A 24293-nucleotide genomic window follows, 5' to 3' on the forward strand; every position below is an offset into this window, starting at 1 on the left:
GCAAATCTTTTCCCAGGTACATATTTTACAAATATTTACTTCTGGTCTGTGGTTTGTATTTTCATTCTCAAAACAGTGTCTTCCATAGATCAGACATTTTAAATTTCAGTAAAGTCCAACTTATAAATTTTTTCTTTCATGGATCATAATTTTGGTGGTGTGTCTGAAAACTCATCACCAAATTCAAAACCAAAATTTTATTTATGTTTTCTTCCAGAAATTTTATACTTTTGCATCTAGGTATATAAACCATCTTGTGTTAATTTTTGTGAAGGTTTAAGGTCTGTATATAGGCTCAAGTTTTTGCATATGGATACCCAATTTTTAAATTTTACTTTAAGTTCTGGGATACATGTGCAGAATGTGCAGGTTTGTTAAATAGGTATACACGTGCCATGGTGGTTTGCTGCACCTATCAACCCGTCATCTAGGTTTTAAGCCCTGCATGCATTAGGTGTTTGTTCTAAAGCTCTCCCTTCCCTTGCCCTCCACCCCCGACAGGCCCCGGTGTGTGATGTTCCCCTCCCTGTGTCCATGTGTTCTCATTGTTCAACTCCCACTTATGAGTGAGAACATGCGGTGTTTGGTTTTCTGTTCCCCTGTTAGTTTGCTGATAATTGGACATCCAATTTTACCAGTACCATTAGTTAAAAGGAATAGCCTTTCTCCATGGAAATTTCTTAGCATCTTTGCTGCAAATCAATTGATTATATTTGTATAGGTCTATTTTTGGGGGTTTCCTTTCGGTTCTATTGAGCGATGTGTTTATTCTTTCTTTAGCATCATACTGTAGCTTTATAGTAAGTGTTGAAATGAGGTAGTGTGAATCCTCTAGCTTTGTTGTTATTCTTTTATGATATTGTGTTGGCTATGCTATATCTTTGTCTTTTCCTACAACCTTTAGCATTGGTTTGTTGATATCTATAAAATAGCTTGCTGAAGTTTTGACTGACAATGCATTGACCTATAGATCAAGTTGGGAAAAATTAACATCTTAACAATATCAAGTCTTCTAATCCATGAACACAGAATATTTCTTCACTTATTTACATCTTTGATTTATTTCATCAGTGTTTTGAAGATTTCTTTACACAGATCTTATACAAATTTTGTTAAATTTATATTTAAGTATTTCATTTTTGGTGCTATTGTAAATAATATTGTTTCTTTAATTTCAGTTTTCAAGTTAGATTGCTGATATAGAGGAAAACAATTGACTTTCATACATTGACACTGTATTCTGTGACTTGACTATATTTGTTTGTTAGTTTTAGAAATGTTTTGGTGGATCCTTTGGGATTTTCTGTATAGAAAGCCATGTCATTGGTGGATAAACATAGTTTTATTTCTTCCTTTCTGATATGTATGCCTTTTATTTCTTTTTGTTGTTTTGTTTCAATAGCTAGGACTTCCAAAATTATATTAAATACAAGTGGTGAGAATGTATTTTTGTTTTGTTTCTGATATTAAGGGGAAAGCTCCAGTCCTTTACCGCTAAAGATGATGTTATCTATAGCTTTTTTTTTTTTTTTTTTTTTTTTTTTTTGGGAGATATTCTTTATCAAGTTGTAGAAGTTCCCTTCTATTGCTAGTTTCCTGAGAGTTTTTAACATAAATGGACATTGAATTTTATGCAGTGCATTTCTTTGGCAATTGATATGATGATACAATTTTCCTTCTTTAACTTACTAATATGGTGAATCACTATTGTTTGATTTTAGAATGTTGAATAAACTTTGCATACCTGGGAGAAGTTCTGTTGGACCAGGGTGTACACTTCTTTTTACACATTGTGAGATTTCATTTGCTAATATTTTTTGAGAGGTTTTATGTTTATGTTTATGAGATATTGGTTGGTAGTTTTCCTTTACTTCAATGTTTTCGTTGGGTTTTTGTATTAGGGTAATATGACCCAATAAAATGAATTAGAAATTGTCCCCTCTCCTTCTATTTTCTAAGAGGTTATGGAGAAGTGGTATTGCTTTTTCTTTAAATATTGGTAGAATTCACCAGTGAAACAATTTGGGTCTGATGTTTTATTTCTTGTAAGTTTAGCGGTGGCTCACGCCTGTAATCCCAGCACTTTGGGAGGCCGAGGCGGGCGGATCACAAGGTCAGGAGATCGAGACCACGGTGAAACCCCGTCTCTACTAAAAATACAAAAAATTAGCCGGGCGCGGTTGTGGGCGCCTGTAGTCCCAGCTACTCGGGAGGCTGAGGCAGGAGAATGGCGTGAACCCGGGAGGCGGAGCTTGCAGTGAGCCGAGATCGCGCCACTGCACTCCAGCCTGGGCGACAGAGCGAGACTCCGTCTCAAAAAAAAAAAAAAAAAAAAAAATTATTGGTTACCTTTATTAAATAGATATAAGGCTATTCAGATTGTCCTTTTCTTCTCATTGGAATGTAGATAGTTTGTGTCTTTCAACAAATTGGTCCATTGCATCCCAGCTATCAAATTTATGGACACAGAGTTGCTTGTAATATTATTTTCTTATTTAATGTCCATGGGATCACCAGTGAGAACCACTTTTTCTTTATGATGTTGGTAACTTGTGTCTTCTTTTATTTTGAGTAGCTTGGCTAGAGGTTTACCAATTTTATTGATATTGTCAGAGAACTAGATTTTAATTTTGTTGATTTTCTTTATTGTTTTCCTGTTTTTAGTTTTATTGATTTTTGCCCTAATTGGTAGGATTTATTTTCTCCTTTTTGTTACAAGATTAAATTGCTTTTTGTTCTGTAGTTTCCCAAGGTAGAGGCTTAGATTGTTATTTAGATCTCTTTTCTTTGATAATATATGCATTTAATATAAATTTCCCTCTAAGCACTGCTTTCATGACATCCCACAAATGTGGTAAGTTGTGTTCTCATTTTCATTTAGTTCAAAATATTTTTAAATGTCTCTTGAAATCTCTTCTTTCACTCACATGTGATTGAAGAGTTTGTTATTTAATCTCCAAGTGTTTTGTAATTTTCTAGCTATCTTTCTATTATTGAAGTTTAACTCCACTGTGACCGGAGAACATACTTTATGTTATTTTTCCTCTTTTAAATTTATGAAGGTGTGTTATGACCCAGAATGGGGTCTACCTTCGTTACTGTTCCATGTGAGCTTGAGAAGAATGTGTTTTCTTCCACTGGGTGGAATAGTCTATTAGTATTGATTAGATAAGTTCAGGTTATCTATATCCATAATGATTTCCTGCCTACATGATGTGTTAATTACTGACAGAGGAATGTTGAAGTCTCCAACTATAATAGTGGGTTTATTTATTTTTCCTTTCAGTTCTATCGGTTTTTGCCTCATGTAGTTTGACATTATCTTGTTAGGCACATAAATGTTCATATTGCTAATTCTTCTTAGAGAATTGACTTTTTAACCACTATGTAATTTCCATTTTTATCTTTGACAGTTTTCCTTGTTCTGAGTCTATTTGGTGTGAAATTAATATAGCTACTTAAGTTTTTTTTTGATTAGTGTTAGCATGGTATATTTCTTCATTTCTCTAACTTATTTGAGTCTATATCTATAGTGGGCTTCTTGTATACAACATCTATTTGGGTCTTTTTTTAATCCACTCTGACAAGCTCTGCTTTGTGATTGGTATATTGAGAACATCAACATCAAAAAATAATTAATTTTATGCTTGGTTTAACAGCCATCATCTTTGTAACTATCTTTTTCATCCACTGCATTTATTCTTTGTTCACCTTGTTTAACATTCTCTCTGATTTTGATTGAGCATTTTATATGATTTAATTTTATTTTTTTCTTAGCGTATCAATTATATTTATTTCTTTAAAAAACTTTTTCTAGTGTTTGCTCAAGAACTTATAATATGTATTTTAAATTAATGTAACTCAACCTTCATACTACTTCATGTGTAATGCAGTTACCTTAAAACAAAGCATTCCCAATTCCTTCCTTATGTCCCTTGTGACATTGCTGTTGTTCATCTCACTTTTATCCATATTTATAACCACCAAACACATTGTTAATATTGTTGCTTTAAACAAAAAATAATGTTTTAGATCAACTAAGATTAAGCTCAAAACATTTTACTTAACTTCATGTATTTTTTCTCTGATGCTCTTTCTTTATGGAGATCCAAGTTCTGATCTCTATTATTTTCTTGCTGTTTGAAGAAATTTTTCACATTTCTTACAGGGAATGTTGGCTAAAAATATAATTTTTTTTCTGAGAAAGTATTTCTTCTCTACTTATAAAGGATATAGAATTCTAGGTTGATGATTTTTCTTTCAATACTTTAAATACTTGACTCCATGCTCTTCTTGCTTACGTGGTTTCTGACAAAAAGTCTGATGTAATTGTTATCTTTGTTCCTTTATAGGTAAGGCAATGTCCTTCCTTCTGGTAAGATGATGTCCTTCACTGTGGTATCCTTTAATATTTTCCCTTTGTCTTTCCTTTTCTGCAGTCTGAATACAATATCTTTCTTTTGATGTTTATCCTGGTTGGTTACTTTTATTTAACCAAAGTATTTAACCTTTAAAGTTCTGTGGTTCTGTGATTCTGTGGTTTGTTGTCTGTTATTAATTTTGGAACATTCTTAGCCATTATTACTTTAAATATTTATTTTGCTTAGTTCTCCTTTCTTCTCCTTTTGGTAATCTAATTATGCATATATTTCTTCTTTTGAAATTGTCCCAGAGTTCTTGGATGCTTTGACCCATGTTCCCTGCCCAACCCCCATTCACTTTTTTTCTTTACATTTCAGTTAGGGAAGTTTCTATTGACATGTCTTCAAACTTACTGATTATTTCCTTGGCCTTTCTGAGCCTACTGATGAGCCCATTGAAGGCATTCATTATTTGTTAGGTGTTTTTTGTTTTTTTTTTTTTTTTTTGAGACGGAGTCTCACGCTGTTGCCCAGGCTGGAGTGCAGTGGCGCGATCTCGGCTCACTGCAAGCTCCGCCTCCCGGGTTCCCGCCATTCTCCTGCCTCAGCCTCCTGAGTAGCTGGGACTACAGGCGCCCGCCACCGCGCCCGGCTAATTTTTTGTATTTTTAGTAGAGACGGGGTTTCACTGTGGTCTCGATCTCCTGACCTTGTGATCCGCCCGCCTCGGCCTCCCAAAGTGCTGGGATTACAGGCTTGAGCCACCGCGCCCGGCCTTGTTAGGTGTTTTTAAATTTTTATCCTTTCCTTTTATTTCCTTTGATTCGCTCAGAGTTTCGATCTCTGTTTATATTGTCCATTTTTTTCTTGAACATTGTCTACTTCTATTAGAACCTTTAATATATTAATAATAGTTATTAAAAATTCCCTGTATGATAACTCTAACACTGTTATATCTGAGTTTGATTCTGATGATTTCTTTGTCTCTTCTTTTTTTTTTTGGTATGCCTTGTAATTTTCTGTTGAAAACTGTTCATATTGTATCAGGTAATAGAAGCTGAAGTAAATAGATATTTTCTGTGAGGATTTATATCACTCCGGCTGGGAGTTAAGCTATGTTTAAGGTTTGCTATAGCTGTATGTTCCAGTAGCTTCAAATTCCTCTAGAGTATTAGTTTCCCCCCTTGATGTGGGCTTCCCTATGTACTCTTCCTCAGAAAGAATCTGTGTCTTCCAGTTCTTTCAGCTGTTAGTATCCATGGTTAGTATACAGGGTCATTGTTGGTGTGACGTTAAGGTATGGAGAAGAAGGCTCTGTCAATCTTTTTAATTTTCTTTTTGACTTAAAAAATGATGTTCTTTCTTTCACTTTCTATATCTCTCTCTCTCTCTCTTTTTTTTTTTTTTTTTTGAGATGGAGTCTAGCTCTGTCACCCAGGCTGGAGTGGAGTGGCGCCATCTCAGCTCACTGCAAGCTCTGCCTCCCAGGTTCACGCCATTCTCCTGCCTCAGCCTCCCGAGTAGCTGGGACCACAGGTGCCCGCCACCATGCCCGGCTAATTTTTTATATTTTTAGTAGAGATGGGGTTTCACCGTGTTAGCCAGGATGGTCTCAATCTCCTGACCTCATGATCCGCCCGCCTCGGCCTCCCAAAGTGCTGGGATTAGAGGAGTGAGCTACCGCGCTCGGCCTCTATATCTCTTAAGTAAGTAATTTTTGCTGTGTTTATGTGCTGTATGTTCTCTTTTGCTGTCTTCATTTCTGAAATATATATATATATATATATATTTAAATTTTTATGTATTTCCTGAGTTCTCTTTCCAAATGTCTAAGTTTTTCTAATTTTGGTTAGGTTGTTATTTCATGTCTTGAACCACATTAAGTGCTTCAGCTCCTTTTAAAAGAATAGGTTAAAGTTTTGATATATTTTGTGGGCAAGTCTTTCTGGAGTGCTTTCAATGACTACAAGAAGATTATTCTACTTGTTATTCTCTTATTTTTTATAATAGCTTAGTATAGGATTGCCATCAATATATTTTGTTGCTCATTTTTGTGTAAAACACTTCCCTGAACTTTTAGAAATAGCATGGTTCAGGATTGTTTATTTATTTATTTTTTAACTCTATAGAGCTTTCTCTTTGGTTGCTTTCATGTAGTGTTTCAAAACATGGTAGCTAGAATCCCTTCCCACTTTAACCTGGATAGCCCTTATTGTAAGTGATTTTGATTTCACTCACACAGTTCCTTTCAGGGCTTTATCATGAGAGGGAGATTAGATGATCAGTTTCACGAGTTCATAGTGTCTTGATGGTTCCAGCTCTTCAGGCCTTTCAAAATGTTATTGGATTAAGCAAACTCCTTCCCACTTTCATTTGCTTTCTTAATTTGGCTCACAGCACTTCTCAGTGCATGTTTCTTGGCTATGTTGAGATAGATCCTTTTGTTGCCCGGTGTGACATGCCCAGTACTTCTTTCTGCTTTCTCCCATATAGGTACTGATATCACACACATTTTGGGGCCATTGGGGGATTGTTGCAACCCACTTCTATGTTGGAATGTTTGGTCTATCATCCTTTTTTGTTATAAATATAGTCTATGAGGTTTTGGTTTTGCTATCTAGTTTGTCAAATTTGTAAGAATTCTGAGACATTAAGAAATGTACCATCTGTGCCATCATCTTCCTGGAATCCCCTCTCTCTTTCTAATGCACCCTGCTAATTAGGGGGAAAGTCAAGCATGGCCAGCCCTTGCATATTAGTTATCTTGAACATCCTTCTTCCACAGCATCATGCTACAATCTTCCTAAAAATCTCCTGGGGTTCCTTCCTGCCCTCAGGATCAGTTCCAAAGTCTTTAACATAGTTATGAACATTGAACTTCTGCTGATTCTCTCCTTTTTCAGCCATAGTGTCTACTATACTCTTGCACAAGCCCTTTGCTATAGGCTCTCACATTTACTCACTATTCTATAAACACAAGGTCTTTCTCACTTGTATGACTTTGCCAGAGCAGTTTTCCAAATACAATAGTCTCCTACTTTTTTCTCTCTCATCTTACTCAACTCAAATCCTTTTCTGCAAATTTTTCCTTGAAGTCATGTGGTCAGAATGAATCACTGATTTTGATGCAAAGCAGTCTTGTAACTAAAAGCACAGACTCTGTCTCTGGGTTCAAATTTCAGCTCAGATATTACACAGACATGTGACCTGGGATAAATCCTCATCTACAAATGGGAATTGGAATGCTGCCTCACTCATCAGTTATTTTTGAGGCTTTTTGAGACAATCCATGTAAAAGATGTAGTACTTTCCTGGCAGGTATAAGTGTTTAGTAACTGGGAGCCATTGTTAATGTCTTTGTCACCTACTAAATTATGTCTTAGAGGTTACAGAACCTCTTCTTCCAAAACTGTATCATCCTCAGGGGCTATAATGTTCCTTTGCCTGTATTAAGTATTTAAAAAACATTTGTTGATTTTTTTTTAATCATGTGAAAGGGGAAAACTCATGGTAAGTATAGGGAGAAGGCAATTTAGCTGAGAAAAGAGGTAGGAGCTAGCTTATAGTTTAGAGGAGATGAAAAAGCATGGCTATTGGATTAATCCAGAACTAGCTTCAAATCCTGGCTAGAGCATCTATTACCTGGACAATATGCGTCTAATAGAGGGTTGAGAACCCAGGCTCTAGAGCTAGTCTTCCTGGGTTGAATCTAGGCAGTGACATCTTGGAATGATGAGATCTTAGGGAATTTATTTCACTATTATGAACCTCAGTTCCCTCCTCTTTAAAGTGAGGATAATCATGGCACCTACCTCATGAGGTTGTCATGGGGATTCCAGAAGCTTTTGTATGTAAAGTATTTAGAACAGTGGCTGGCCACAAACAGGTGTTTGCATTATTATTAAAGTGTTGATTTTGCAGACCCAAGGACGTATGATGCTGTATCTGTGAATGAATTATACTAACAAAAGCACAAGTAAATGGTGATTGACATTCTTATACTTATTTTCTGCATTCATGGGTGTCATGTCAAATAAGAGTGGGGCCTATTTTCATTTTGGTTGTTTTTATTAAGATTAGGAAAAAGATTATTGTCTGGGCAGAGTTTTGAGATTATTAGCAGAGTAAGACAACCAGAACAGACATTGAAACAGTCAAACGTTTTGGTATGGGTCCTGGACTCAGTTATTTGAAATTCTGATCCTTTGAAAAGTCAGCTGGCTGACTCCAGGTGAGGAATCTCACAAAGATATTTCACCGGATCAATTAGTTCTTTCATATTTACCTTGAAGAAGGAAGCAAACTTTGTATTGCCGTGATAAACAGAAGAACGATAAATGCACAGACCAAGTTTGACTTGAACACTTCATCCCTCATTTGAGAATACTGTAATTAAAAAAACAGAGAATGAGTTACTTTGCAGCAGAGCTGGGTTTTGGAAGAATTAAGTTTTAGTGATATTTGAGGTTGAGGGAAACATCAAGAAGAAACAAGACAATTAGATTTTTTTTAAAATTAAGAATAATTCATATCTTAATAAAACCTTCACAGAGCATTATCCCCATCCCTCCTGCCAACTTTCCAGTGAGAGCCCAGGAGTAAATACAGTGGGAGGGATACTTTGTATGAGCTTATCCAGTTCTTCCCCTCCCTCTGAACTAACATTATTTTAACAGAACAGAAGAGCGCACATCCATATATGCAGCAAATCAAATTCGCATTGACTTTCTTCATGAGTAAACTTAAGTCATTTAAGGATCTTGTACTGTTTTGTGTTAAGTTTGGGAACACAGGGAAATGTTTTACCAGGAAGTCTTTCTGCCTCCTTTTCTTATTAAAAATAAATTCTCAGGTTCTTAAAATAGAAAATAGCCTGAGAGATCTCCAGTTAGTGCAGCCGTTTCATTTCACAGAAGAGAAACCAAGACTAATAGACCAATATGCTTGATGCCCTTCTGTGTCTGCTCAAGGCAGCCCTGGGGAACGGTGGTAACTTTATTTTGATTATCCAGAGTACTCAGTAATTTCATTGTCTAGCTTTAAAAGCTTCTAGAAGGTCAGCACTCAATGCGTATTTGCCTTACTTCTGCCTAGACTCTTGAACCATCTTGGAGCTACTAAGCTGGGGAATATCTACTTCTTCCAGAAGGTGGGAAGTTTTTTAAACTGAAAAAGACCTTAGAATTAGCCTAAACCAAGCCCCACATTTGACCTTAATGAGAGAGAGGTCTAGTAGCCAGCAGGTTATTTTATTTTTGGGGGACAGAGAACTAAGTGTCACTTTGGAACTTTGTAATCCCTGGTTTGCATTTCATGGTTACTTCATACAGGAGGCTGGCAAATAGAGGTCTCACAACATCTTAGGCTCCATGTCCACAATACCAAGACAAGGTTTCAGTCAGGTCAAGAAATAGTAAAATCAGTCCAATCTGTTGTTGATATGGTGTTTGCAATCAACAGTTACATGATTTTTATTCTCTTCTGACTTCTTGGTGTGGTCTGGGTTTTAGACTGAACTCCGCTTCTCAGTGTCATAGCTAAGGTTTGGAGAATATCCTGCAGTTGTTGAGTTCTCTGGGTGAAGCACCATGCTGTTTAGAGACTGCACAGTTATTGCTTTTGCAGGCCAGTGCTTTTTCTACTCTCCAGTATTAAGGCCTCTGTCCACTTGCTGACAACCTGCTTGTTATCTGGAGGGGAGCCAGGAACATGGCTCTGAAGAATCACTCTAAGCCATCCTCAATCCTGATAAAACCACAGAAAGCCCATATTATTAATAGTTATCAATGGTGCTACCCAAGAACAGGTCACAATCATAGAGGCCTACCCAGAGCAGCTCGAAAGTTATTTAGCCACAAAACAGTTAATTCAAAGAAAGATAAATGTTTGAATTCCTTCTAACAACAAATTACAGAGGATCTAATTATTCTTTGTTGGCTTACTGGTTAATTTTTTTTTTTTTTTGAGATGGAGTCTCGCTCTGTTGCCCAGGCTGTAGCGCAGTGGTGTAATCTTGGCTCACTGCAAGCTCCACCTCCCGGGTTCATGCTATTCTCCTGCCTCAGCCTCACGAGTAGCTAGCATTACAGGTGCCCACCACCACACCTGGCTACTTTTTTGTAATTTTAGTAGAGACGGGGTTTCACTGGATTAGCCAGGATGGTCTCGATCTCCTGACCTCATGATCTGCTTGCCTTGGCCTCCCAAAGTGCTAGGATTACAGGCATGAGCCACTGCGCTCAGCCATCTTACTGGTTAATTTTAAACCAGCATGATTGCATAGATTTGATAATGAACATTTAAAAACAGCAGTAATAATAATTTTAGTGTAGTTAATCAGTACACTAAAATTCCTCCTTTTCTTCTTCTTCTTTTTCTTTTTTTGGGATGGAATCTTGCTCTTGTCACCCAGGCTGGAGGGCAATGGCACGACCTCGGCTCGCTGCAACCTCCGCCTCCTGGGTTCAAGTGATTTTCCTGCCTCAGCCTCCCAAATAGCTGGGATTACAGGCACCCACCACCACGCCTGGCTAATTTTTGTATTTCTAGTAGAGATGGGGTTTCACCATGTTGGCCAGGCTGGTCTCAAACTCCTGACCTCGTGATCCACCCACCTCGGCCTCCCAAAGTGCTGGGATTACAGGCATGAGCCACCGTGCCTGGCCCTTTTCTTCTTTTATGTCATCCATCATCATCATCATCATCATCATCATCATCATCACTTGTCATCATCACTATCATCATCACAGCATCTTGGACTTGTAATTGACCATTGCCTTCCCAATTCAGAAATCCATTTCATAACATTCTTGATGTCTACTCAAAGGTCTGTTGATTATCACCCCTTAACCTTCTCTGCTTTATCTGGGAAAGTGGGTTTCTTTTCTCTGGTCCTGAGCAGGGCATCTCAGGATTCCAAACACCCTCAACTTGAACACTCAGATCCTGAGCCTGAGAGCTCATTCCTTTGTAAAGGCTTCCTTTCCATTATTGACCCATGATCCTATGAAAAGATCCTTTCCTATAGATTCCAAGCCTGAGTCTCTGTGACTCCTTTCATGAATGTTTTTTACTGATGACTTAAAAAATGTTACATTATCATCATTTGTCCAGACTAAAGTTGCAGAAGATATTATATTTTCAATTTTCTTCAGATGGCAAATAGGGTGGAGACAAAGTATGAAGACTTACTTTGCTTTTAGATCTGTCTTTATTTTATTGTGAGCAAAACCAATTTCCTTGAACCTCACTTTTCTCATCTGTCAAATGGGGACATTAATACAGCTCTTAAGTTTGGCATTAATGTAGTTCATAAGTTTGAAGTATTCTATTATTTTCCTGTTTGAACTTCAGTGCCTAGCATAGTCACATAAAAGAAGAATCTTATAATATTTGTGAAGTTGACATCATCAAATATAAAATACTGGGTTTCAGAATGTGGTGCATTGTTACTTTGGAAAAGCAAGGAGAGCAGGACTTCGAAAAGAAAATTCCTAATTGGCTCAGAATGGTAGAGTATTGAGATTGAGTAGTGATTCATTTCACTTCCTCCTGACTTGTAAAGGTCTGAACACTCTGGCTCATAGCTTTATTAGGTTAGTTGTGTGCTTATGCCTGCCAAAGTTAGAGACTCCTTGTCTCATCCCTGTTCTCTCCTCACCTGGCCCCACTTATCCTTTTATATCTTAGTTGTGAGCATGAACTAATCAAGAGTTAGATTAACTGGGTTTGAATCCCAGCTGTAACACCTATGGACAAAATCTTTAAGCTTTCTATGTCTTAGTTTCCTTATCTAGAAAATGGATATAATAATAGGAATTATCTCATAAGGGTTACTGGGAGAATGAAATGAGGTAATAAGTATAAGATGCTTAGAACAGTGCCTTGCACATGATAACCCTATATAAATGTTACCTAGTGTCAATCAATTAATTATACTTATTTTATTTCTATACTTTCATCAATGTGAACCTTGCCTTTTCAACGGTGTTGCCTTGCAGGATGCTGTCTTCTATTCCTCTGTACAGTATTGTACCTTGCACTCAGCAGTGACCCCAAAAGTGTTGTTGACCGATTTTTCCACCATGTTATAAAAGATTCTTCTAAAGAAATTATGATCTCATGTGTGTTTTTTTTAACTCGGAAGAAGACTCCATTCTCATTATTCCCCTTGCTTCTTGAAAGATTACCCACCACCGGGTAGAATTCTTAACTTTTATAGGATCCTTAGGAAAAGTGTTCTTGGAAATGACCTGTGAACCCTTATAATTTACTGAGCCCTTGGTCTACAAGAGAACTTGGCAATCTCTCTCACACACACACACACATACACACACACATATATATTTTTCAGATAAACTTGAGGATCAGAAATATGAAAGAGCTTGTCATGGTCAGTTGGTGGCAAAATTCAGACACTTGGAACAAATTACAAATACTTCCTTGGAGATCTTAGATTAGGATTTGGAATATTATTATTTCTCAATCTTTAGGGTCTTAGTTGATTCAAAAAAGGGTCAAAATCTAGGGTAAGGAATTTGAATAACAATGACTAATATCTAGTGCAAGGCTGGTGCTGTGCTACGTGCTTTACATGAATGTTCTCATTTAATTATTACAGGTCTTGTTTATCATATCCTCACTTTGTACATAAAGAAACTGAGGATTTGAATAACTGAGCAACTCAATCACACCTTCACAGATTGCAAATAGAGAATCCAAAGAGCTTTGCTCAAGAATGCAGGGTCTCACTGGCTACTGCTTCCTTGCTGTTTTCAGAGTAAGGCTATCTTGTTCATAGATGCATGATCAGATTTCTTGGGTATATTTCAGTGATGCAATTTATAATACAAAGAAAGGGAATGTGTTAAAAATTTGAGCCTATGTAAATCTTCGTTAGAATGAAAGTGAAGCATATAGGCAAAGAATGGATATTAGAAACAGCCTAAGAATTAGTTTAATAAAATGCCACTGCTATATTTTCTTGATTGACGAATGAATCCTCAGCACAATGCAGTGCAAAATAATGAGCCCCTTTTTAGGCCAGGATGGGTGAACTGATAATAGGGAAGAAAACAAAAGATGGTAGATTTTATTTAAATGCAACAGAAGACGAGTGACCACAATCTTCAAATGATAAAGAAATCATTTCAAAAATGAAAATTCCTATTTGATTTGATGAAATTCAGACTCGTTCCTTCTGAGGAAGTGGAGCAGGATAAACTTGTGTTTCATTTTGTTCATGTCTGGGGATTCTGGCCCTGAATTATCTTGAAAGACATATTCAGAAATGAAATCATAGTCATGAGGGTCAGTGGGTTTTTAGATCCACCACAAAGAAGCTGGGAAACCCCAGTCTGATCACAGAAAAAAAAAAAAAAATCTATTTCAGATTCCTTATCCACAGAGAGATGATCAGGGAAGTTCCCTTACAGAGGTGATGGACAGAGCTTCCAGCCTTCCATGTTTCCACGCCTGGGATAGTCCTAAGAACTCTTCCTAGGTGAGGGGGAGGAAAACCACAGTGCTTTCCTAGACTTTCCATTTTGACTGTAAGCTAAAAGGCACTGAACAATTCTTACGTTTCTATAAGATGTAGAAGATGCTTATAACTAAAACAATTATCTAGTTAATTGCCTAAACTATAACTGTACTCTGTCTTTTTCTTTCTTTTTCTTTCTTTCTCTTTCTTTCTTTCTTTCTTTCTTTCTTTCTTTCTTTCTTTCTTTCTTTCTTTCTTTCTTTCTTTCTTTCTTTCTTTTTCTTTCTCTCTCTCTCTCTTTCTCTTTCTTTCTTTCTCTCTCTCTCTCTCTCTCTCTCTCTTTCTCTCTTTCTTGACAGACTTTCACTCTTGTTGCCCAGGCTGCAATGCGATGGTGTGATCTCGCCTCAACACAACCTCCGCCTTGTGAGTTCAAGCGATTCTTCTGCCTCAGCCTCCCGTGTAGCTGGGATTACAGGCATACGCCACCACGCCCAGCTAATTTTTTGTATTTTTAGTAGAGACAGGGTTTCTCCATGTTGGTCAGGCTGGTCTCGAACTCCCAACCTCAGGTGATCTGCTTGCCTCAGCCTTCCAAAGTGCTGGGCTCACAGGCGTGAGCCACTGTGCCCGGCCACTCTGTCTTTGTATCAAAGATTGTAGGTGAGATTATAGAATCTTCTAGATGGAGTGAATTGTAATTGTTTTCTTGCTCCAACCTTTACTAATGCCAGTTTAACTCAGTAATGTCTCTCAGGTATGAGCCATTAACTCCTGCTTGAATATTTCCAGTATTGGGGGAAATCAGCTCCTCACTTGGGAGCCCATTTCATCTTTGGATAAATTCAGTTTGATGAAAGAAAATTTTCTAGCACATCTTTTATTAGTATATATTAATATATTTGTAAAAGAAAATTCTCAACTGGGATAATCTGTTCATTTTGCGTTAGTGGATGAAGAAATTTAACCACTGTTCTGTTGTTAAATTCATGCATTCTGTAGCATGGCAGTAGCCTAGAGCATCCTTCAAATAGACCATTTGGACTGGAAGCAGTGGCTCATGCCTGTAATTCCAGTGCTTTGGGAGGCTGAGGTGGGTGGATCGTCTGCGGTCAGGAGTTCAAGGCCATCCTGGCCAACATGGTGAAACCCTGTCTCTACTAAAAATACAAAAATTAGCTGGGTGTGGTGGTGTGCACCTGTAGTCCCAGCTACTCAGGAGGATGAGGCAGGAGAATCGCTTGAACCCAGGAGGCGGAGGTTGCATTGAGTCCAAGATGGCGCCATTGCACTTCAGCCTGGAAGACAAAGTGAGACACTGACTCAAACAAAACAAAACAAAAAACAAACAAAAAAAATTTGGATAAAAGGCATAATTGCAATGAGACTAAGTTTCAGCAATTTTTAAATTTTGAAATAGGCCGTCTTCTCTATCTTGGTTCCTACATCAATAAAATTGTTATTAAGAGCAATTCTATGAGTGACAGGTGAGTGTGCAGAATCTCTCACTGACATACTTCTTCCCAAGTAAACTGACCTTTGAACAAATGTGGATTTAATCATGTTAAGTTGACTCACAAGGCAACATGCTAACATGTATTTAAGATTGACGGGCTCAGAAGTGCAAGGCTGGGAGAACACCTGCCCAGGGGTGACAGAAGACCCCAGGGTGGTAATACATTTCCTAACGTTATGCTCTTCCTTGGTAGTGGGGTTAGACTGGGCACATGAGAATTTCAAGAAGAATTTTTAAAAACTTTCCAAACCACCATTCTTCCAGCTCACTCTCCCCCAAATCTTCCATTCTTGGGAGGAAGAACTCTTCATTTCTTGAGTGGTCCAGCCCCCCACCCCCACCCCCAGCCATGGAGAAGCCAAAAGAGTGGTAACTATTGCTATATTCTTTACCTAGAAGTCCCTGGTTGTAGATGATAATGATGTCTACACATGAAGCATTAAAATTGCTTCAGTGATCAGGTCAATGGCCTCATAATTCTGTAATTCTATATTACACCATTATAGGTGAAATTGGAATTCCTGACTCAGAAAATGCTGGCTTTATGGGACAGGAGCTAATTGGTCTGATTAAAAAATACACACGAAATGGCACTTGATATCGTTTGATTACCTAGAGGGTGGTAGAAACAGCTGTAATTTTGCAACGTAATATCAAGATAATAAAGGAGTCTTAAAAGGCTACTGTCCTGACTAAGGGATGGATTTCTTCCCTAAGCCTCTTTGAAACCTGTCCTTCATCTCTGAAGGAGGAGGCCAAGGTATTCATACTATGTTGGGACTTACTAGAGTGGTAAAAACTCAAGAGGAGCCTGATGCTATAACAGAATAAATCTTTAAAAACTATTTTAATAATAAGATCTTGAAAATGACTAGGAGATACATGATTTAGAAAAATGAAAGAGAAAAGCTGAGACCATTTGGTTCATGCTCCATGTTCCCATTTCTGCTCATCTAAATAAGACATGGAGTGGTTCAACAAATTCTGAATGTCTCCAAGACAAAAATGCGCATTTTGCTTATTAGCTAATTCCAGAGTCCAACATCCTAACCCATCAGAAAATACATTCGTTTGCTTAGCCTTCTTTTCTTTGCCCAGATTTCTCCTTTATTGTTTTATTCTAATCATTACAACTCCAATAAAAGTTGATGCGATGAAGTAAGAAACATTTTAGAGTTTATGATGTATTTTTCTTGAAGTTTTTAAAGCCTCCATTTAACTTTGATTTTCTTTATAAATGACAGAAAAAACTGAGAGACATTCTGGACACAGCTAAGAACCAACTGTACTCAGCCAAATAATTATCTAAAGATTCTCTTGTGTGGCAAATCCTTGGTTTTATGTGGCTGCTAACGGAAAAAAGTAACATTAAATGAATGTTTTTGAAAATACTCAGCACAGAACTTGGTTCATAGTAAGCACTATTTACAATAATTATCATAATATAAAACTGGCAAAAGCTTAGTTGTGTGTAACAAATGAAGCTCATTCAATTTCAGTTTTGTTTAATATGAATTTGATCTTTTTTTTTTTTTTTTTTTTTTTTTTTTTTGGAGATGGAGTCTTGCTCTGTCACCCAGGCTGGAGTGCAGTGGTGTGATCTCAGTTCATTGCAACCTCTGCCTCCTAGGTTCAAGTGATTCTTGTGCCTCAGCCTCCCGAGTAGCTGGGATTACAGGTGCATGCCACTACACCTGGCTAATTTTTGTATTTTTAGTAGAGGCGGGGTTTTGCCATGTTGGCCAGGCTGGTCTCGAACTCTTGACTTCAAGTGATCCACCCTCTTCAGCCTCCCAAAATGCTAGGATTACAGGCGTAAGCGACCACTCCCGGCTGGGTTTGATCATTCCATGAGGCTATTTCTGGCTTTGTCTTCTCTTGAGCCATTTTGTCACGAAACTACCTCCTTGATGCTCAAGCTAATCAGCCATTTTTGGGAAACACAGTTCAAGGGTGGTTCAAGGACTCATCATTCCTTCTCCCACTGGCCTAAGAGAAAAAGTGTTTCACGTGTTCATGTATTCACTTATTTGATTCTTACATGTTCATGGATAGCTAGGGTGATAGAGTTGCCTTCGTTTTCAGGCTACCTTTATCAAGATTATGTCTGTTGCCAGAAACATGAGGTGGATTATTTGTATATGTGTGTGCCTACATATGTGTACATGTGTGGATATTTGTGTGTGGGAGGGATATTTGTTTGTGGGAGGGGAATGAATAGAGGATAAAAGAAATGTTCATGGTTTTAACGTTTTTTTGTTTTGTTTTGTTTTTGCCTCTAAGATGTATTTGCCATAAGCATTATTGTATAACTCCTCCCTTGCAACCCCCTGGCTGCATCCTTCATGAATTTCAAACTATATGAAAATCAGGTGCTTAGAAGAAAGACAGGATTTTTCAAGGTGTGGCAGAAGTAGTAGAATAGCTTGGGAGTCACAGTGAACTCTATTTGAATCCCCACTCTGCTGCCTTCTATTACTGTGGGTCTTGGAAATGCTGTTCAAACTCTCTGAGACACCCTTACCTGCCAAATAGTACAATTAGTACCTCCATAAAGGACATTGTGACACTTAAGTAAAATGAGGCAAAACATTTAAAATAGTCATGATATGGTAGTAAGTGATCAACAAATATCAGTTTCCTTGTCACATTGCTGCCTCAGTTGCAATTCATTGCAGCCTCCAAGGCACTTAAGTATTACCTGCATTTCATCTGCACCACCTTGCAAAGTGGCCATTATCATGCCCAGTGTTAGGATGGGAAGTTCCCAGATCACAAGTCAGAGTGTAAGTTCCCAGGGCACAGAAGCTGTGGCTTTATGTCTTCCTATATCATCTCAGTATAAGATGCCCAATGGAGTGGACACAAACGGAATCCAAACCAAGTAGACTGAATGCTCTGAGTTGTTCCTGATGGACTCCCCAATAATCAACAGCACGAATGCTCTGAGCTCTGTTGGATGCACTCCCCAAGAATCACTAGAGTGAATACTCTGAGCCATGCCTGATGGACTCCCAAGGAATCACAAGAAGTGTGGACAGAAAGACAGTCTTTCGCAGGAGCACAAAGAAACCCGTGCGTGAAATATCTAATCCTCAGCTGGCTTGTCCTCACAGGAAGAAAATCATGGCCTTTGGGAATGATCAAACACCAATCATCCTTGAAGACAGAAACAGAAACAATCTTTCTTACCTTTTTTTTTTTTTGGAAAATAATGATAATAAGGATCTTAGAATAATCAAGTCATTTAGAGAAAAGACAAGCAAATGACACCTACAAATTTAAACACATCTCAGAGGCCAAGGTGGTCACTGCTTGTGCTCCTGTGATCCTGGGAGATTGATGGAAGCACCTCTTCCAATGAGTTACAAGGCTGTACTTGCTTAGATTAATGAAGGGTGGAACCCTGGTACCCTGGAATACAAGACACATTAAGATTGGCCCTTCCCACCACCATTTTCAATGAAGTACTGTTATTATTTATTTATTTACTATTTATTTATTTATTTATTTTAGAAAAAGCTCTAGGAGAAGCGTGAGATTTATCTTAAAAAGGGTCTTGCCTTGTGCAGGTTTGGGTTGGCGGAGGATTAATTAGAAAGACAAGGGAAAAGAAAGACTATTGCATTTATCCAAACTTCTGTTATATGAATATTGTGCCATTTAATTTTCACGACAACCCCTAAGGGCAGACAATCATACTCATTTCAATGAGATCAAGCCCCTTGCTTCGTATCACCCAACCAGTAACTGGTTGGAACTGGATTCAAGTCAGGAGTCCAGTCTATGTTCTTTCCTCTGTCTTTCAGCAAAGACTAAATACTGGTGAGCAAAATAAGGATTTTATATATGTGTGTGGGTATCCGTTTGAGTGACAGAAAGATATCAACTTGTCATTACCCATTATTGATCAGTAAACTAATCAACTGTCCTTTATGCCCACTTCTATTTCCAAAGTGGGACTTGAACTGAGGTCTAGTCGATTCCAAATACTGTGGCCCTGAAGCCATTATTAGCCTCATGGAGCCATCTCCTCTAGATTTGTTAAAAGCTATATTACCCTTGAATGAGGATCTGGGGACTTTTGATGTAAGCTGATCTCTGAAGACATGAGACAAGTGACCAGCCTGAGTCTCACGCTCAATCAAGGAGGACAAAGAAAGATGGCCAACAACCTAGAATAACAAAATCCAAAAAAGAATGTCTACCAAAATGCAGGTCTTCTTGCCAAATCAGAATCTTGGGGGCAGAGTGACGGGATGGTACCTGCATTTCAAACGAGATCCCCAGATGATTCTTAAGTTTGAAAGCTCTTAGCCTGAGATGAAAAGAGTTTTAGTACATAAATTTGTCATAAGGACAAAGGATACCTTTTCTCGAAACAATTAAGAATCAAGAGGAAAAATATCAGCATTAAAAGAAGGAAGGAACTTTAATTTTCCTTGATATGGCTTGATTATAACACTTTACCCACAAAAATGCCCATATCCAAAGCATAGTTACCCAATCAATTTTGAAGTATATATTAAACATATCTTAATCTTTATTCAAGATGAGGAAGTCGCCTTATTCTAAGGTGATAACATTGTTTTTTTTTTTTTTTTTTTTGAGACGGAGTCTCGCTCTGTCACCCAGGCTGGAGTGCAGTGGCCGGATCTCAGCTCACTGCAAGCTCCGCCTCCCAGGTTTACGCCATTCTCCTGCCTCAGCCTCCCGAGTAGCTGGGACTATAGGCGCCCGCCACCTCGCCCGGCTAGTTTTTTGTATTTTTTAGTAGAGACGGGGTTTCACCGGGTTAGCCAGGATGGTCTCGATCTCCTGACCTCGTGATCCGCCCGTCTCGGCCTCCCAAAGTGCTGGGATTACAGGCTTGAGCCACCGCGCCCGGCCTAACATTGTTTTTTGAACACTTAGCTTAATGAAATAATTCCAAATAAGTGTTCCTATGTTATTAAGCTCCCCTAAGACGCTAAAGGTTTTGGGCTGGCTACTCTGCCTTGGAAACATCCATAAGTAAATGTAATTAATTGTCTTCCCTATCCTAAGCCTAATTCAGTGTCCTTTCCTAGAAGAGAAGTGAGGACCAGAGGCTGAGAAACATCACCTTCTTGTAAGTGCTTTGAAAATGGAAGGGCCCAAGATAGGTGATCCCACAAAAGGTTAAGTTCCTCAGTGTGTAAGGAAGGCTCACAAATCAAAAAGACAAAGGTGAGCACTGCAATAATAGATGGGCGATGAAGACAAATGTGTAAATCATACCATTAAGGTATGAGAAACGTGCAAGTCACAAAAGGAGAAATATAAAGGCCAAAATATGTACTGACAACCCTTCAACTGCAATAATAATTTTAAAAATAAAAACAGAAATGCCAGGCTGGTGCTGCTTTTTACTTCTTATCAAATTGACAATTTTTAAAAAAGTATAAGCACAATTTTTGAAGGCAATTTCAAAATGACTATTAAATATTTTTAAATGTGAATTCTCTTTCACCCACCCCTTGGATTTTATCCTAAAAAATAAATAAGCAAAAATGCATAACTTAATTATGAGAATAGTCATTACAACACAATTTGTAATTTATAACAGTGAAAAACTTTTTTAAAAAGCCTGAAATGGTTAAAATGTGCAATGAGATAGTATGTAAATACTAAAATCACTGTGTAATTGAAGATTTAATTATGGGGAAAAAAGCTCAAGCAAAGAATGTTTAGCACTATGTTACAATGCCCTGTGCATACAGTGGTCTATTTTTATAAAAGTTGTTGATATGGTTTGGTTCTGTGTCCCCACTCAAATCTCATCTTGTAGCTCCCATAATTCTCACATGTTGTAGGAGGGACCAGTGGGAGATGACTGAATCATGGGGGTGGGTCTTTCCTGTGCTGTTCTCATGATAGCGAATGGGTCTCATGAGATATAATGGTTTTTGAAATGGGAGTTTCCCTGCACAAGCTCTCTCTTTGCCTGATGCCAGCCACGTAAGATGTGACTTGCTCCTCCTTCACCTTCCACCATGATTGTGAGGCCTCCCCAGCCATGTGGAACTGTAAGTCCAATAAACCTCTTTCTTTTGTAAATTGCCCCATCTTAGGTATGTCTTTTCCAGCAGCATGAAAATGGACAAATACGGTTGTGTACATAAGTCTGTAGATTCACACTCATGTAAGACCAGAATGACAGATGCCAGAATGGTAACAGTGGTTACCCTGGGTTGAAAGATCCAAACAGATTTCATTTTTTTCTTTTTTGCCTTATACTTAGTATCAACTTTGATTAGTGAAAATGCATTCTTCTATTAATAAGAAAATATCAAATAGGAATGCTCAATAAGGAAATACCAATATGATTGGTAGCATCTGACAGACACATTATGTTTTCTACATCTCTTTACCATAGTTCTGATTTGTGCTTGCCCATGAGATCTGTAAGGCCACTTAGGAAATATTTAGCCTGACTAAAGAAGGGCAAAGGATTCATCTGTGAAATGTGGGAGGAGCTGAGGAAGGCCTTTGGCAACTGGAATAGGTCCCATCTCCACTATCCAGAGGTCTGCTTAGAAAGTCCTGATGATTGGCTGGGTAGTGAAGGAAGCTGTTGAGTCACTAATTCTAACCTGGCTGAGGTCCAAGCCTTGGGTCACTTGACCTGTTACACATCATCCACACTGGGTGATTTTTGAGAGTGAAGGGAGGTGATACTAATTTCACATTGTAAAAATAGGCATCTACTACTATCCCAGGCAAACCAGGACATATGGCCACCATGGTCATAGGAAATTCATAGATTTATAGCATTATCTGCTGAAGTGGTCAGGAGCTGTCCAATGTCCTCATTTCACAGATAAAGAATCCAAGGACTAGAGAAGGAAAGATGTGTTTGCTAAGCTACATGAGTCATGAGCACACTGTTCTGAAGCTTAACTCAAAAGACTCCTGTGAGGGAGCAGGGAGTGAGCCACCTTTGAAATTCCACGGCAGGGAGTACACAGAACTTTTATTCTCTGCTGAAACTCCACTGAAAAGAGTCACATCAAAATTGACCCATGCCTTTCGGCTCTTAGAGTTCACAAAAAATATCCTGATGACAGCTACAGGGGGTGAGGCAGTCTTATCTAACCTTCTTAAACTGAGTCTTTATTCATTTCCTTATTCATTCAACAAGTATTTATGCAATACCATGAAGTATATAAAAGTCCTGTTTCACATAGTGTTGTGGATAAGTATGCCAATTATTATAGGCAAATGTGACCAGGGAATGTCTGAATGATATTTCTATACATTTCAATGGAGCTTTGTTCATTTCAGTGTTTAAACATTTCAATGTTCTCATAAAGGTGGAAAGGCAAATGTGTTCCCTTATTCATGTATCTTCTTATTGTTCAAACAGAATAAAGCCTTTTCTTTCCTACAAAGATTGCAAAGGAACAATTATTTCCATTTCCATTTTTCCTTTCAGAAAACATACTTTTATGGTCCAGGCTTGTTCCCAAGAAGAAGGGTAGGGCAGTGGGAACAGAAGAGGCTTTAGAATCATAAATATTGTATGTATTTTTAAAATTCTAAGATATATATTCTTACTAAAAATGTACAATTTTCCTTAAAATGTGCACTTTAACATCTCTGAAATCAGCATGCACCTTATTATCAAGGGAATCCTAAAATCTTGAGTTCCTTCCAGGGAGGTTTGCAATTGCTTCTGTGGTCACCAGGTGGCAATATTAATCCAGGATCATTTTAAATTAAATTCTCTGATAATTTTTTTTTTTTTTTTTGTCCACATTCTAAGTGTAAATCCATGCAGCAAACCTATGCAGATTCCATTTTGGAGTTTAAATTCTTGGGGAGCTTCTTCCCTTTATTTAATCAATACCAGGATATAGGCATGTGGGTTTCCTCACTGCCCTTGCCTAAGGGGGATGTCCTACCAGCCTCAGTCCCCCCACATCCTTACCCTGAGGGTGTAAGCCCAGTTTATTAGTGTGTGTTTCCTCTTAGAAACCCATACTGAGTTTCTTTTTCCTTTCTGAGTGCTGTATAGAAAATAGGGCATCTCACAGTTGATGACACCTTAGCGTGAATGAAATACGGTAGCTGGATTTTGAGATCTAAGATCTCTACTTAACCTCTTGGAAGTTTAGTTTTCTCTTCTGTAAGTGGAATAGTAAACTGACATATCTAACAGCAAGCACAGAGGAACTGCATATTAATGCTATTTTCTGATTCTGGAATCCTCTGTGTTTGAAAGCCTTGTTTTAATTTTGTTATGGCTCTAGAACCCTTTCCTACTTAGCCTCTCCTGTAAACTCCCTCTCTATGCCTCCCACTGCATCCAAAGTTTGACAAAAGGAAAATGAAGACAGAACAGTGTTGTCTTCTTCGTACGAAACCCTGGGAAATCAAGTCCTGGGAACTCCTGGCAGAGGCAGCATAGTCAACAGAAAAGAGCAGTGGCTATGGCATCACGGTGGGCGCAGATTCCAGTCCCTTTCTGACAGTTTGACTTTGGGAAAACTTCATAATAATTTCTCCATGTCTCCTTTCATCAAGTATAAAATGAGGTTCATAATAACATCTACTTTATATTACTGTTGTTGTCAGTTGATTTATGCAGGCAGCTTAGAAATAGTGCCTGGTACTTGGTAAATACCCAATGAACGTTACTTGTGATATATTCTCTGCTCAGCAGTAACACAGTCTCTAGAGATGATCTCAGAGCAAGAGTCAATGAAGAATATCTCTGTGACAGAAGAGAAGTGATCGTTTTCTGATATGTACTGGTGCCGTCACCACTGGGGAACCCATGTAATGCTTAGCACAGGTTAGGTGGTCTGTGACTAAACTGTCAATGGGCAAGTCCCATGTTTGTTCAGGGTGCTGTCCTTTGGCTCTTCTAGAAGAATCTTCCCTTGGTCACAGAAATCAACCTCAGGCATGC

At 38.1% G+C, this 24293-nt stretch overlaps 1 protein-coding gene across 4 annotated transcripts in view; it reads right to left on the reverse strand.

Moving 5' to 3' along the window:
* Positions 1 to 24293, reverse strand: part of ADCY8 (adenylate cyclase 8) — a 263968-nt gene that overhangs the window by 77620 nt on the left and 162055 nt on the right. For all 4 annotated transcript variants that reach the window (XM_073999461.1, XM_005564084.5, XM_005564083.5 and 1 more), the window contains one exon: positions 8647 to 8747. In XM_073999461.1, the coding sequence (XP_073855562.1) occupies positions 8647 to 8747 (101 nt within the window). The remainder of the gene's footprint in view (positions 1 to 8646; positions 8748 to 24293) is intronic.

This window comes from Macaca fascicularis, chromosome 8 (genome assembly GCF_037993035.2).
Source record: "Macaca fascicularis isolate 582-1 chromosome 8, T2T-MFA8v1.1".
In the NCBI taxonomy this organism is placed as follows: domain Eukaryota; kingdom Metazoa; phylum Chordata; class Mammalia; order Primates; family Cercopithecidae; genus Macaca; species Macaca fascicularis.